The sequence below is a fragment of the Mytilus edulis genome, chromosome 6, assembly GCF_963676685.1.
Source record: "Mytilus edulis chromosome 6, xbMytEdul2.2, whole genome shotgun sequence".
NCBI lineage: Eukaryota > Metazoa > Mollusca > Bivalvia > Mytilida > Mytilidae > Mytilus > Mytilus edulis.
The window spans coordinates 54,928,745-54,942,950 of record NC_092349.1 but is presented as its reverse complement, the minus strand read 5'-3'; the positions used below and the strand labels follow the sequence as shown (position 1 = coordinate 54,942,950).

The window sequence follows — 14,206 nt, the reverse complement described above, 5'->3', positions numbered from 1 at the left end:
AGATTTTCATCCTCAGATAATTTTATTATTCCAAAACCAAATACAGAGTTGTATAAGTCTAGTTTCTCGTACAATGGACCAAAAGTGTGGAATGCTCTTCCTAATTCAATAAAAAAATCAAATACAGTATCCGAATTTAAACATAAATACAAATCTATGTACTTTTAACATTACCATCATATTTTTACTGTAATGCCATATCATAATTGTTTATTGTATTTTAAATTGTACATAATCTTTATTTACCATTATTATTGATGCATTGTTTATTTGTAATGTAATTATTATTGTATTAAGAGAGCCTTATTGAAAATTGGTGTAATCCAAATGAGTTACTCTCTCTAAATAAAGATATTATTATTATTATTATTATAGATGGAGATGGTGGGTGAATGAGCGAATGAGAGAGAGACTGCAAATGAGCGAATGAGAGAGAGAGACTGCGAGTGAGCGAGAGAGAGAGAGGGGCTGTTAATGAGCGAGAGAGAGAGTGACAGTGGAAGTGACAGTACGACCAAGTGAGCGAGTGAGAGATACAGTGAATGAGTGAGCAAGCTAGAGCGAGCGAGTGCGCAAGAGAGAGATAGGGGGATAATGAAGGATGTCAGAAATCATGTTACATTATTTATTTTATGTAACAAATATGCTAGTGTCAAATTACAGTCTTCAGATTGTTACACTTAGGTAGTTTACCCTTTTTTGGACATTCAGCATGCACACAGTTAAGCTTTTACCTGAAGTTTTAATTAATTTTTGCATTTTCTTACACTTAAAGCAATGAAACTTGTATATTATGACTAGTTTATAGATAAATATTGCTTTTGGTTCAATTATCTAGTGAGTGTTTATGTTTTAGCGGGTTTCTTTGTGAATTTTTTATTTCAAGGAACATTGGTGTATACTTATATAGGAATTCCAAAATCTCACTGGAAATGCATTTCATAACTTATTTTAGAACATGTAGAAAAAAGAAATATTTGGACCATTATATTTATATTCAAGTAAGAATCTCTGATAAAAATAAGTCATTTAGGTCAGAACACTGTTATTTGAGAAGTTATTAACAAATCAAGACTAGTAAAATTGAAAAAGTGTCAAATCTGTCACTTTTAGTATCCAGATGTAGTTTCCTCTGTTTGACGCATATGTTACTACCAGTCCAATTAGAGCTTGAATTCAGTGATACAGTGTTTTTACAACAGCTTCATGTGTTTTTCAATGTTAGAAATAGATCATGGAAGGAAATTATGTCAAGCAGAAGTCAATATAACAAGTTTAGTGCTGTTATAGGTATATAACCACTAATTCAGGCCCGGTCGGAAAGAAACATACAAGAAAGTAGTACATATTTTTACAAAATAGTTCTTACGCATAGCTTTGTCTTTGCCAATTGCTGGTATATTTGGTTAATCATGGCATCAAATGAAAGCTTTGGGACTTTGGATCACTGTAGAACCCTTGTTGAGAGATTTATTTAAATTATAAAGAAGTATATGAAATTTGATAGAAGAGCACATGTGACCTGTTGTTCAGATCAGAAGTTCCTGTTTGTGTACCATCAAACTTCAGGGAACTAGTACGCTCTAATATACAATTAAAGGTATGTTGATTTTTGCAGCACCAGTCAGGTTAAGGTACAGTTTTGACATGAAATAACTGCCACTTTATTTGAACTTAAGACAAAAAGGCTATAAATGCTTGAAATTGAAGAATTTAACATAGAAAGCAATGGGGCTATGAATTAGTGGTTTTACACCTATTAATGATAATTTCTACCTAGTTCTGTGTTTTTAGAATCAATTATTGCAGTCGGTCAAAATCTAGTCGTTATAATTGTGATGAATGGATTTTGAACGATAACTGAAGTTGATTACACAACTCTGGTACTATTTTTGTCGAAATTTTGGTGATATATTACTATGTTTCCAAGTCTGACAAACTTAGTGTGTGCTAGTTTTCTGAGACAAACCAAGGATCTTGTTGAAAACTGTTTCTGAAAACATGTACCGACAACGGTAGCAATCTGAATAAAATGTCAATTGCAGTTATCGTCCTTTAATATGGATGTTTGCAATTTTCTCAAAAATGTATTAAATAAAACATGTTTGGACAATTATATTTGAAAAGTACATAGAATGATGAAAAACCATTATGCAAATGATAGCAAAATATCATAAACATCCTTCTGTAAGATAAAACTGCAAGAAGTCATTTGTAAAAATACCAAAGCATACAACCTTTTGGTTAAGTTTTAAAGTTTCATGTCAAAATAGAAATAAATTTGCTCCTCACCTAATGAAGTTTAACTGAAGGTGAAGGTGTCGCCCTTTCCCTGATACTGGTAGACAATGGTGTTCTCCTGGATATACTGTGATTTTTCACAGCGGAGTAGAACATAAGCATTGCTTCTGCCAGTCATAATAGAAGTGGACTAAGTCCTATTGGGTTGTAAATTGCCTAGGACGATGTCTAAGGAAAGGTACTATTTAATGGTAAGTAAGGACGAGAAAGTGAGTGTAAGAGCTGAGGAGAGTGAGTGAATGAGCTGGTGAGAGTGAGGGAATGAGCTGGAGAGAGTGATGGAATGAACTGGAGAGAGTGATGGAATGAGCTGGAGAGGGTGAAGGAATGAGTTGGAGAGAGTGAGGGAATGAGTGCGCGACAGAGAGAGAAAGAATGAGTGCGCGGGAGTGAGTCTAAGCGAGTGGGCTGGAGAGAATGAGTGAATGAGATAGAGAGAGTGAGACAGAGATGGTGGCTGAATGAGCGAATGAGAGAGAGAAATGGTGGGTGAATAAGCGAATGAGAGAGAGAGAGAGACTGTGAATGACCGAGAGAGAGAGAGAATGACAGTGTCAGTGACAGTTTACGAGCGAGTGAGATATACAGTGAATGAGTGAGCACGATAGAGCGAGTGCGCAAGAGAGGGGGATAATGAAGCATGTCAGAAATCATGTTACATTATTTATTTTATGTAACAAATATGCTAGTATCGAGTGAGTGAATGAGCTTGAGAGAGTGACGGAATGAGATTGAGACAGTGAGGGAATGAGTGCGCGACAGAGAGAGAGAGAGAATGAGTGCTCGACACAGAGAGAGAGAATGAGTGCGCGACAGAAAGGGAGTGAGTGAGTGAGCTGGAGAGAGAGAGTGAATGAGCTGGAGAGAGTGAGTGAATGAGCTGGAGACAGTGAGTGAATGAACTGGAAAGAGTGAGACAGAGATGGTGGGTGAATGAGCGAATGAGAGAGAGAGAGACTGCGAATGAGCGAATGAGAGAGAGAGACTGCGAATGAGCGAGAGAGAGAGGGGCTGTTAATGAGCGAGAGAGAGAGTGACAGTGTACGACCAAGTGAGCGAGTAAGAGATACAGTGAATGAGTGAGCAAGCTAGAGCGAGCGAGTGCGCAAGAGAGAGAGAGGGGAATAATGAAGGATGTCAGAAATCATGTTACATTATTTATTGTATGTAACAAATATGCTAGTGTCAAATTACAGTCTTCAGATTGTTACACTAAGGTAGTTTACCCTTTTTTTGGACATTCAGCATGCACACAGTTAAGCTTTTACCTGAAGTTTTAATTAATTTTTGCATTTTCTTACACTTAAAGCAATGAAACTTGTATATTATGACTAGTTTATAGATAAATATTGCTTTTGGTTCAATTATCTAGTGAGTGTTTATGTTTTAGTGGGTTTCTTAGTGAATTATTTATTTCAAGGAACATTGGTGTATACTTATATAGGAATTCCAAAATCTCACTGGAAATGCATTTCATAACTTATTTTAGCAAGTTGTCTAGCTTGGAGATATATAAATTACTCTTGTTGATCCATGTTTATACACAAAAGTAGGGTTTTTATTAAATCACTCTCTTTTTTTAATATGTAGAAAAAAGTGGGATAAAATTATCAATTATATTTTATATTTGGACCACTATATTTATATTCAAGTAAGAATCTCTGATAAAAATAAGTCATTTAGGTCAGAACACTGTTATTTGAGAAGTTATTAACAAATCAAGACTAGTAAAATTGAAAAAGTGTCAAATCTGTCACTTTTAGTATCCAGATGTAGTTTTCTCTGTTTGACGCATATGTTACTACCAGTCCAATTAGAGCTTGAATTCAGTGATACAGTGTTTTTACAACAGCTTCATGTGTTTTTCAATGTTAGAAATAGATCATGGAAGGAAATTATGTCAAGCAGAAGTCAATATAACAAGTTTAGTGCTGTTATAGGTATATAACCACTAATTCAGGCCCGGTCGGAAAGAAACATACAAGAAAGTGGTACATATTTTTACAAAATAGTTCTTACGCATAGCCGTATCTTTGCCAATTGCGGGTATATTTGGTTATTTGTGGTATCAAATGAAAGCTTTGGGACTTGGGATCACTGCAGAACTCTTGTTGAGAGATTTATTTAAATTATGAAGAAGTATATGGAATTTTGATAGAAGGGTACATTTGACCTGTTGTTCAGATCAGAAGTTCCTGTTTTTGTACTATCAATCTTCAAGGAACCAGTACGCTCTAATATGCAATTAAAGGTATGTTGTTTTTGCAGCACATGTCAGGATAAGGTACAGTTTTGACATGAAATAACTGCCACTTTATTTGAAGACAAAAAAGCTATTAATGCTTGAAATTGCTGAATTTAACATAGAAAGCAATGGGGCTATGAATTAGTGGTTTTACACCTATTTATGATAATTTCTACCTAGTTTTGTGTTTTTAGAATCAATTATTGCAGTCGGTCAAAATTTAGTCGTTATAATTGTGATGAATGGATTTTGAACGATAACTGAAATTGATTACAGAACTTTGGTACTTTTTTGTCGAAATTTTGGTGAAGTATTACCATGTTTCCAATCCTGACAAACTTAGTGTGTGCTAGCTTTCTGAGACAAACCAAGGATCTTGTTGAAAACTGTTTCTACAAAACATGTACCGATACATGGTAGCAATATGAATAAAATATCAATTGCAGTTATCGTCCTTTAATATGGATGTTTGCAATTTTCTCAATAATTTATTAAAAACATGTTTCGACATTATTTGAAAAATACATAGAATGATGAAAAACCATCATGCAAATGATAGCAAAATATCATAAACATCCTTCTGTAAGATAAAACTGCAAGAAATCATTTGTAAAAATACCAAAGCATACAACATTTTCGTTGAGATCTAAAGATTCATGTCAAAAAACAAATAAACGTGCTCCTCACCGAATAAAGTTTAACTGAAGGTGAAGGTGTCACCCTTTCCCTGATATTGGTAGACAATGGTGTTCTCCTGGATATACTGTGATTTTTCACAGCGGAGTAGAACATAAGCATTGCTTCTGCAAGTCATCATAGAAGTGGGTCGTAAATTGACTAGGAGAATATCTAAGGAAAGGTAATATTTAATGGTAAGTAAGAACGAGAAAGTGAGTGAATGACCTGGAGAGAGAGAGAGTAAATAAACACGCGAGAGAGTAAATGAGCAAGAGAGAGAGAGTTAATGAGCGAGAGAGGGTAAATGAGCGAGAGAGAGTTAATGAGCGAGAGAGAGAGAGAGAGAGAGAGAGAGAGAGAGAGTAAATGAGCGTAAAAGAGAGAGTAAATGGGCGCAAAAGAGAGAGTAAATGTGCGAGGGAGAGTAAATGAGCGAGAGAGAGAGATAATGAGCAGAGAGAAAGAGAAAGAATGAGCCAGAGACAATGAGCGAAAGAGAGAGTGAGTGAATGAGTAAATGAGTGAGAGAGAGTGAGTAAGCGAGACAGAAAGTGAGTAAGCGAGAGAGAAAGTGAATAAGAGACAGAGTGAGTGACAGAAAGAGTGAATGAACGAGTGAGAGAGTGAGAGATACAGTGAATGAGTTGGCTAGAGTGAGTGAGTGAGCTAGAGCGAACGAGTGAGCTAAATAGAGATAGAGTGCGCAAGAGAGAGAGAGAGAGAGAGAGAGAGAGAGAGGGATAATGACGGTTGTATGAAATCATGTTACATTATTTATTTTATGTAACAAATATGCTATAGTGAACTTATTCAAAAGTATATCTACAATAAAAAAAAAAAGAAAAAAAAAACTGTACAATATACAAGGTTGAAACACACAGTCCCTTATTGTACGGCTATCTACATGTAATTATAATATGCGTAGTTTTTAATTTCAAGTTTGATTTGTGTACATATGTGCTACGCGTTTTCATCAATCTGATACATGTTGTTGTAATCAGACTATATCACGGTAGTTAGTATACGTCATCAAATTTTAGAATCCACTCTCCATGAAACTGACTTTTGGTCGAGATGTATAGTCACGTGTAACTTTCATATTACTTGATTGGATAATTTGGATCAATCTTTGATGTCTCCCATGCTTTTGGAATGTTCGATTTCTGTTTAGTCTGTAATTTAACATATGCCTCACGTTCTTCATTGTGCCTGCATAGACTATCAAAATTACCCGCAATGATAGCTATTGGCATAGCCAACACTAGTAATCCACATAAACTACACAAAACTCCCACTACTCTCCCTAATGGACCGACAGGATAAACATCTCCATAACCGACAGTTGTCATGGTTACAACTGACCACCAAAAGCCGACTAGCATATTTGGGAACGATTCTGACTCTAAAATTTCTGTGTAATATACCAAGTTTGCAAACATCCAACCGAAGACAAAAAATGTGATCAGCAGTAGCAACAACTCTCTCGCGCTCGATTGCACAGCTATAAACAATATCCGTAGGCTACTGTACTGTTTTGCCAGTCGAAAAAATTTAAAGAGACGCAACACAGATACTGCTTCACAAAAACAAAGGAAGTAAGTCAAATGTTTATTTGAAAGAATCTCCTTTTCAGCGTGTTTAATACCATAACATATCCACATTATGACGAACAATATAATATCCAAAATATTGAGCCACTCTTTTACAAACTTGTTTTTGGTAGAACATGTTAAAACACGGAGTATTGTCTCTACAGAAAAGAAAATGCATATAACTAAACTCCAATAATACAACCAATTAGGTTCCTTGGTTGTTGCAAACTGCATTTCTTTGTGATTGTCTTTGTTCATCCACATTTGCACGTTGTTATAAGCTGCCAGCTTTAATATTGTTGTGGCATTTGATGTTTGTATTCGAATCCCAGGGTGTGTTTTCAAGCACGGAAAACTTGCAGACACTAAAACTGTGCTCAGGTATATGAAACTGAAAACCTAAAATAAAATATTGAAAGAAATTAAGTTTATTGACAAGTTAAGATTTCGTTAAAGGATAATTTGACTGATACGTCTTATATAATTGGGTTTGTTGTATTGTTGTCTTATTGGCGAATACCCCACAACGCCTGGACGTAGTTTCTGTAAAAATAAAAATAATTTATTTTAGAGCAGTTACTGCAAAGGGGTGTTAAACGACCTTAACTTACAATGACGGTCTCGCGTGGTCAGCTTTTTAACATCTAAATGTACATGTCAGGTGATAGTTTTTTGAAGAAAAAAAACACGTCCTCCAAACGTAACACATATGTTGTCAATCATGAAATCTAGCCTCTTTATAATGTCTGTTTGAAATAAAAAGTAGGATTTATCCCTCCCTTAGAAAAACAATTGAATGGTTAACTTTTTTGCGCATCAATGTACTAGTTTTTAACATGAGATAATATGCATTAGACAAAAGTAGATACTAGTAGAACACAGTGTAACTATGCAAATAATGTTTACAAATACATAAGTAAAAAGTATATGTTAGTTTAAAATAAAATTGCTTACTTTTGCCCAAGTGGACGATTCTGGTTCGTCAAGGAATAGTTAAAGTCTATTGCGTATTTTTCCTATTCCAGATGGTGATGCGTATTCTGAATGGTTCAGAGGAGAAAATACTGCCTTTAACATTTTGCTTACGTCTACCCTTTTATTATAACTTGATATAGTTTTGTGACAACATTCGGATATGTCAGTTGAAGGTATCTTCCAAAATTCCAATTCAGTTTTCCATAACCAACATCAGAGATGATTTGGAAGATGAAGACAACCATTTCTGTAATAGTCCAGAATTGTGTTGAACAGTTCTGGATTCCGGTCGAAGTAGAATGATTTGTCGTCCTTGCTATAACAGTCTGATTCAAACGAAATTGACCCAAGAAGCGTGTCGGGATACTTTTGAACTGTTGATAGTCTTGTTGTAAACATTGTTCCATTGACGTTTATACGAACTGTGTCGTCGTCCATTGTAAGCCTGAAATAAACAAACAAATAACTTATACATCAAATTATTTCATAAATTAAAGCAAATCCGAAAAAAAAAACATTTAAAAAAAAAATTAAACTAAAATATAAAACAATGATTGATAATGATGAAAAAAGAAGGTTGGTGATTTGCAATTGGCATTTTTTTTTTCTCTTTTTAACTGTAGTCGTAATAATATGTATAGGCCTTTTACATGGGATCACATTCACTGTTGCAGTACTTGAGAAAGAATATAACATTCGAAGTGTGCATTTTATATTCTGATAAACCGAAGGAAAACTGTAACAGGCAAAGACCTTTAGCAAATTTTCTCATTACAAGGTCTCATCAACTGTCTTTAGAAACACCTATTGGTTTATTGTTCCGATAATTTTTTCTTGTACTGTGTTTTTAGTTTCGCCATATATCCATATGATATGTGTTATACGATATCGAACAGTTCATTTGATTTCAATATTGACACTACTAACTGGAACACCTTACCTTACGTTAGAAAGATTGTTAATCTGACAAACACGTTTTGTTTTAATAATTTTTCTTTCGTAACATCCTAAAGGAGTTATTATCATTGAACATTTTTGCGAAGCTGCATGTGATTTTACTCAAGGAGACTTTTTTTTATATATTCATAAATTAAAAAAAACGTCAGGTCAATTTCTTGTCACAATTTCCTGTATTCTTAAAAAAAAAATAAGGAGATGAGATAACACTGAATCAGAGAATAATTGACGTAGGAGTTATCATCAATTATAGGTCACCGTACGGCCATCTACAACACTAAGAAAAATCCATATCGCATAACTATCTCTAAAAGGCCCCGAAATGACGAATTAATAACAATTTACTTAGAAAAAACTACTAGGCAAATTTATGTACTAAACATTTAACAAATATGATGTACAGCAACAACAAAAACACATCTATCTAAATACAGGGTGCTGATCATGACTTGGGACAGACACATACATAATGTGATGGAAAAAGTGGTCCAACATGTTCGCTTGCGTTACTTTTTTTCTCCCTAACCTGGGACAGTGGTGTAACAGTACCACAATGGAGCATACTATAAAAATCAGTTCATAGGGGATTTATTTATAACCAATCACAAAGAAACAAAGCGTAAAATTAACTGGAGGCTAATAAGAGCCTGTGTCGCTCACCTATGTCTACTATAGGTCTGGAAATCATGTAAAAACAAATTTTCTGTAATGACCCTGTTTTTTTTCTGTAATGGCCCTGTTTTTCTGTAATGGCCGTACTATTTCTGTAATGGCCCTGTTTTTCTGTAATGGCCCTGTATTAATGCCCAGCTTGTCTGTATTAAGCCCAGTTAGGGTTTTTAATAAAGTTAATAAAATTAAGCTGTAAAGAGTATAATATTTTTTTGTATTTTATTTAATTTAGTAACCAGCAACAAACATTAAAGAACCATATAAAGGGATCGCTGTTGATCCTGTTTTTCAACACATAACTTCTTTCAACTTAATATCTTGGATATTTGGTATATTTAAAGCTTGATCATGGTGAAGTACAAATTATTTTTTTTCAAACTAAACGCTCATGAAAAGAGTAAGAGAGTACATCAAGTTGGCAGCAACACATGACACTTTTTTAAGTTGGTTAATAAATGTATTAAGAAATGGGTGTTTTTATAATGGCCCTGTTATATGTCCTTGGTCAGTTGCCTTGGTGCGTTGCCTCTGTCCATTACAGACTTCCTCGACCATAATAACAGACCTTGGACATATAACAGGGCCATTGTAAAAATACCCATTCATTAATAAACCTTTTCAACAACTCTCGACACCGACTAATGACACCTACAGTTTACAGGTAAAATGGAGGGGTCGTCTCAAAGACTAAAACGTCTGATTATCATTACGATATATAAATTCGGTTTGGTGGTTATATGAATAGCTACAGAAGATATCTAATATATAAAAAGTAAATAAAAATATTTCTCTATCATACAATATTCTTATTACATGTATTTACACGACATATAACGTTGAATTGATTAAAAAAAATACTACAATCATTCCACATCCTGATCAGTTTTCTCTTAAACTTTATGATTATGCCGCATGCCAATAAGAATAAATATGTATCTGTAAAAGGTTTTCTGTTACACTTGTACACACGGTCGAGACTTTTTTTAAACGATCTAACCTAACCCGATGTACATATACAATTTTGGGATAGGTAAAAACATATTGATTTCAAAGGTCGAAGGAAAAGATCAAGATACCTTGTTAAAGTTTGTGTATTTCCTTCTTGAATAAGGGGAGATGTAATAACATTTAATCAGTAGATACCTGTGTATGGAATTTTTAATTCAACATACTAGTTATTATAGAGCTTCGTGATTGTAAATTGTTTTTGGATAGTGCTAAGCAGGGGTTGGGAGTCCAGTGACTTATTTTTTCCCCTCAATTATTAAATGGTCGTCCTCACGAACTGATTGTCCAATATAATAAACCGTGTTCCAAAAAAAAACCAAAAACAACAGACGTTGTCCTTTTTATCTTAGAGCTATTCCCCAGTTCTCGAAAGTGACCTCTGAGTTTCTTGCTAAAAGCGGGAATTGCTTAACAATGGAGTTTAATGGGGTCCGTGTTTTCAAGTATCGTTGGTTTTATATGTTACACTGTCATTGCTCATGATATTTTATTTTGTTGTCAACGGGTAAGAAATTGTTTCACTGTTTCTTTTTTCCTTGAAAAATCTTTGCCGGTTTTATAATCTTTTTCTTTTTCGTACTTATGATTCTTTTAAATTTCGTCTATGACCATACATAAGGGAGCTTTTTTGTTGTTTTTGTTGTTTTTGTTGTTTTGTTTTTTGTTTTTTTTTATCTTATTAGATTAGTGAAACTCCGTCGAATGTGTTGTGCCCCACAACCTGTACACAGTGGAAATTTTAGTTAATGATATGATATTTTGACTCTATGCTTCGTCTTCATATTGGATTCCTTTTTAGTCGATCAGAGATCGCTGTTTTTGTTTTTGTTTTTTTTTCACCTGTTTTTCTTCTTTTTTTCCCCTTACAGTTGATCTTTGTTTTTTCCTTCTCAATTTAAAAATTCATGCCAACTTTCTCTGTTATAAGTTATATCATTGTCAATCAAAACAATTTCAAGCATTAAATCTCTTAGTGATGTATAGTATTATTTTCAATTTTTATTTTTGAGACGACCCCTCACATCTTACCTGTCGTAGTCGTGCTCAACTGTAGGTGTAGACAATTGTTGAAAAGGTCTAATACTATAATATTGTATTGTATTATATGAAGCAAACGTGTAGATTTATTTTCTTGATACACATTTAGGTGTTTGAATGTGTATGTAAATGAACAAAACAATCTACATTTATATAATTAGCTGATCTATATTTAAAGCCCAAGGACAGATTTAGATGGGAATTCGCACAAGAGTGCCAATACTCAACGGACACATTCCTAGCCTCAGATTATAGATCTTTTGCCTTAATCTATTAATCTATTATATACAATTAAGTCATATATAGAGAGAAAGACGGTTTAATTTTCTAAAACAGCCCTTTTTTTTCGTTTTTGCTTTGAGAGTAAGGGAACAAGTAATTTACTTCAAGAGGGTTATGTTTTTTTCCTTTAAAAATATTCCGATTCCCAATTTGACCCAAAAAAGTATTGTGGTCAAGAAGCAGATTACAAACTAAACAATCTTAATCAAGATTTTACCTGAAAAATAAATAAATTTATTGATAGCGTCTAAAAACAACTAAGAAAAGAAAAACCTACAACCCCTCCTCTTTTGAAGTTCAATGGTTGCTCTCATAACTCGTTTGTTTTTATTCTCCCCCCCCTCCCCCGCATTGTATACTTGTTTAACAGTGTGAACTTTGTAACGTTAATATTAACCTAAATTTGCAATTAAATTTATAGTTTCACATTTGTCGCCTGCCATCACAAGAGTTACATTACCTTTTTTTAACATTTAACATTACATTAATACAAAAAAACTGGATCACAAAATCTGTTTTACTAGATTTATTTGAAATTACTTTTTCAAAACATTGTAGCATCATTGTTTCACAAATATCGATATTCCACGTTCACAATTTGCTGTTAATGAACTATACGAAATAAAAATAAATGTGAATCTTGTCGTTAAATTTGTACTAACGAACTTCAACAATGCCATTAAAATTTAAATCGTGCAACTCGTGCTTAAACCATTCCGGCGGAAATGTGTGTACTCGTGGTTTACGTAAGTAACGTATCGGACGTACATTTTTTTGTAAGTGCATTTGACACTATTTTCCTTTATTTTCTGATAGTAAAAGCGTGTATTATTTCCGATATGCTTATTTTTGAAAGATAAATTTGATTTAGAAAAGAATGCTGTTTTACCGGATAAAACAAAGACTAAATTGTTATAGTGGAAATGAAATACGTGCTTCCTTTACGTTCGTTCGTACCTTTCGTTAATTTGTAAGAAAGCTCTAATATAATAATAACTAAATATACGTCAAACTATCGTATGATTTTACGATAGCTGGACAAAAACTGTTTATGGTCAAAAGAGTATCCAGCGCATCACGACGAAATTATATATGATGAATTTTCCCGTAATTTATAAATGTTTAAAAGTAATTTCTTGAAGTTTTTACATTCTGAGGTTAAAATTTTGTGCATATAGATTATTTGTAAAATCGTGGTCAAAGTTAATGAAACTTTCTTGGAGGAAAACGCGTATAGCCCAAGAATAAATTTCCATCCTGGTAATTATGATGTCCAGTTAATTAACATGATTAATTTATAAACCCCCTTTTTTGTCATGAAACTTGTGCAGACATTAAATGAAAACCTTTGATTTGTTTAAATCCTGTAATGGACTGATAAATGAATAAACTTTTCGCGGGGAGAACTTTCAGGTGTGAACCAGGGTTTCTATCTACACATTTTAATATTGCACCTGAACAACTCAGAAAATTAATCATTTCATTTTCATTTACGATTCTAAATAAACAATGACTAGATTAAACATAACCATTTTGAATCTAAAGAATGTTGTTATTGATATGAGTTTTCAATAACAGGAATGGTATATCATCCTCAATAACTTTAAAACTGCCGAAGGCTTATCACCCGCTCATCTACTACCAGCTGGTTCATTGGCCTGGATCCAATAGGGCTTTTAGGCCCTGACCGAGGTTCAGGTGTACACTTGAAAATGACCTAGCTACGTATGCTGTTTGGAGATATTTGGTGCCTATATTTTTATGATTTCATGTGACTTGATTGCATCAAGAACCAGAGTATTGTTTGGAGGTAGACGATTATATTGTAAGCGTATTTATAAATTGTGGGATACAATCAATCTATCTACTTTCGACACGAACCAGTAATTAAAAGGGCATACGATACAGTTACCGGGGAGGTAATGACGTTGCTAACGTAAATTGTTATTTTCGCGACGTCAAACTATTACTTATCGGGAAAAGATTCAGTTTTCGACTGATTTTTATCATTCAAACTTAATTAACTTGAAAACGGGTTCATAGACCCCTCTTTTTTTAAAATACCATTTCGTTCGATTACGCAAGAAGATTAATAAGTGTACTAATTTTCGTAAATAATGCATTAAAAATGATGTTTTTCTTCTACATTCATGAACATTTGATAAATATGAGCTATTTCTGAAAAAAAATGTATAAATTTTTAGATTACTTATAAAATACAGAAATTACAAATTATTCAACAAAAAAACAATTTGTGTATATCTTTTAAAACAAACAAATTATGTCTTTCTTTCGAAAGAAAATATGTCCACAAATCCGAATTTTGAGCAAATATACAAAATTTAGACCTCTTTTTGCTCAAAAAGTAGCACATGAAGGTATATTTATTACATATTTGATTTAGTCTATATGGAAATTTTTATCAAAATGTAAATACGGAATCAAAACTGTATCGTAT

At 33.5% G+C, this 14,206-nt stretch overlaps 1 protein-coding gene across 1 annotated transcript; it reads right to left on the bottom strand.

Annotated features, from left to right (window-relative positions):
- Window positions 1-5,936: 5,936 nt before the first annotated feature.
- Window positions 5,937-10,007, bottom strand: LOC139526490 (potassium voltage-gated channel subfamily A member 1-like). The gene is made up of 3 exons (XM_071321643.1): window positions 9,934-10,007; window positions 8,014-8,236; window positions 5,937-7,215 (listed from the first exon to the last, which is right to left on the bottom strand). Exons 1-3 carry the CDS (start codon window positions 10,005-10,007, stop codon window positions 6,325-6,327), a joined length of 1,188 nt encoding a protein of 395 aa, XP_071177744.1. The 3' UTR covers window positions 5,937-6,324.
- Window positions 10,008-14,206: the final 4,199 nt, after the last annotated feature.

What these genes read in the sequence shown, in the direction of transcription:
- LOC139526490 (XM_071321643.1), bottom strand. Translation starts at nt 10,007, where the DNA reads ATGGCCCTGTTATATGTCCAAGGTCTGTTATTATGGTCGAGGAAGTCT. An exon ending in GACAGAGGCAACGCACCAAG is followed by an intron (nt 8,237 to 9,933) that starts GCAACTGACCAA and finishes TGTTTATTTCAG; the next exon opens with GCTTACAATGGACGACGACA. An exon ending in GTTGTCTTCATCTTCCAAAT is followed by an intron (nt 7,216 to 8,013) that starts CATCTCTGATGT and finishes ATTTTATTTTAG; the next exon opens with GTTTTCAGTTTCATATACCT.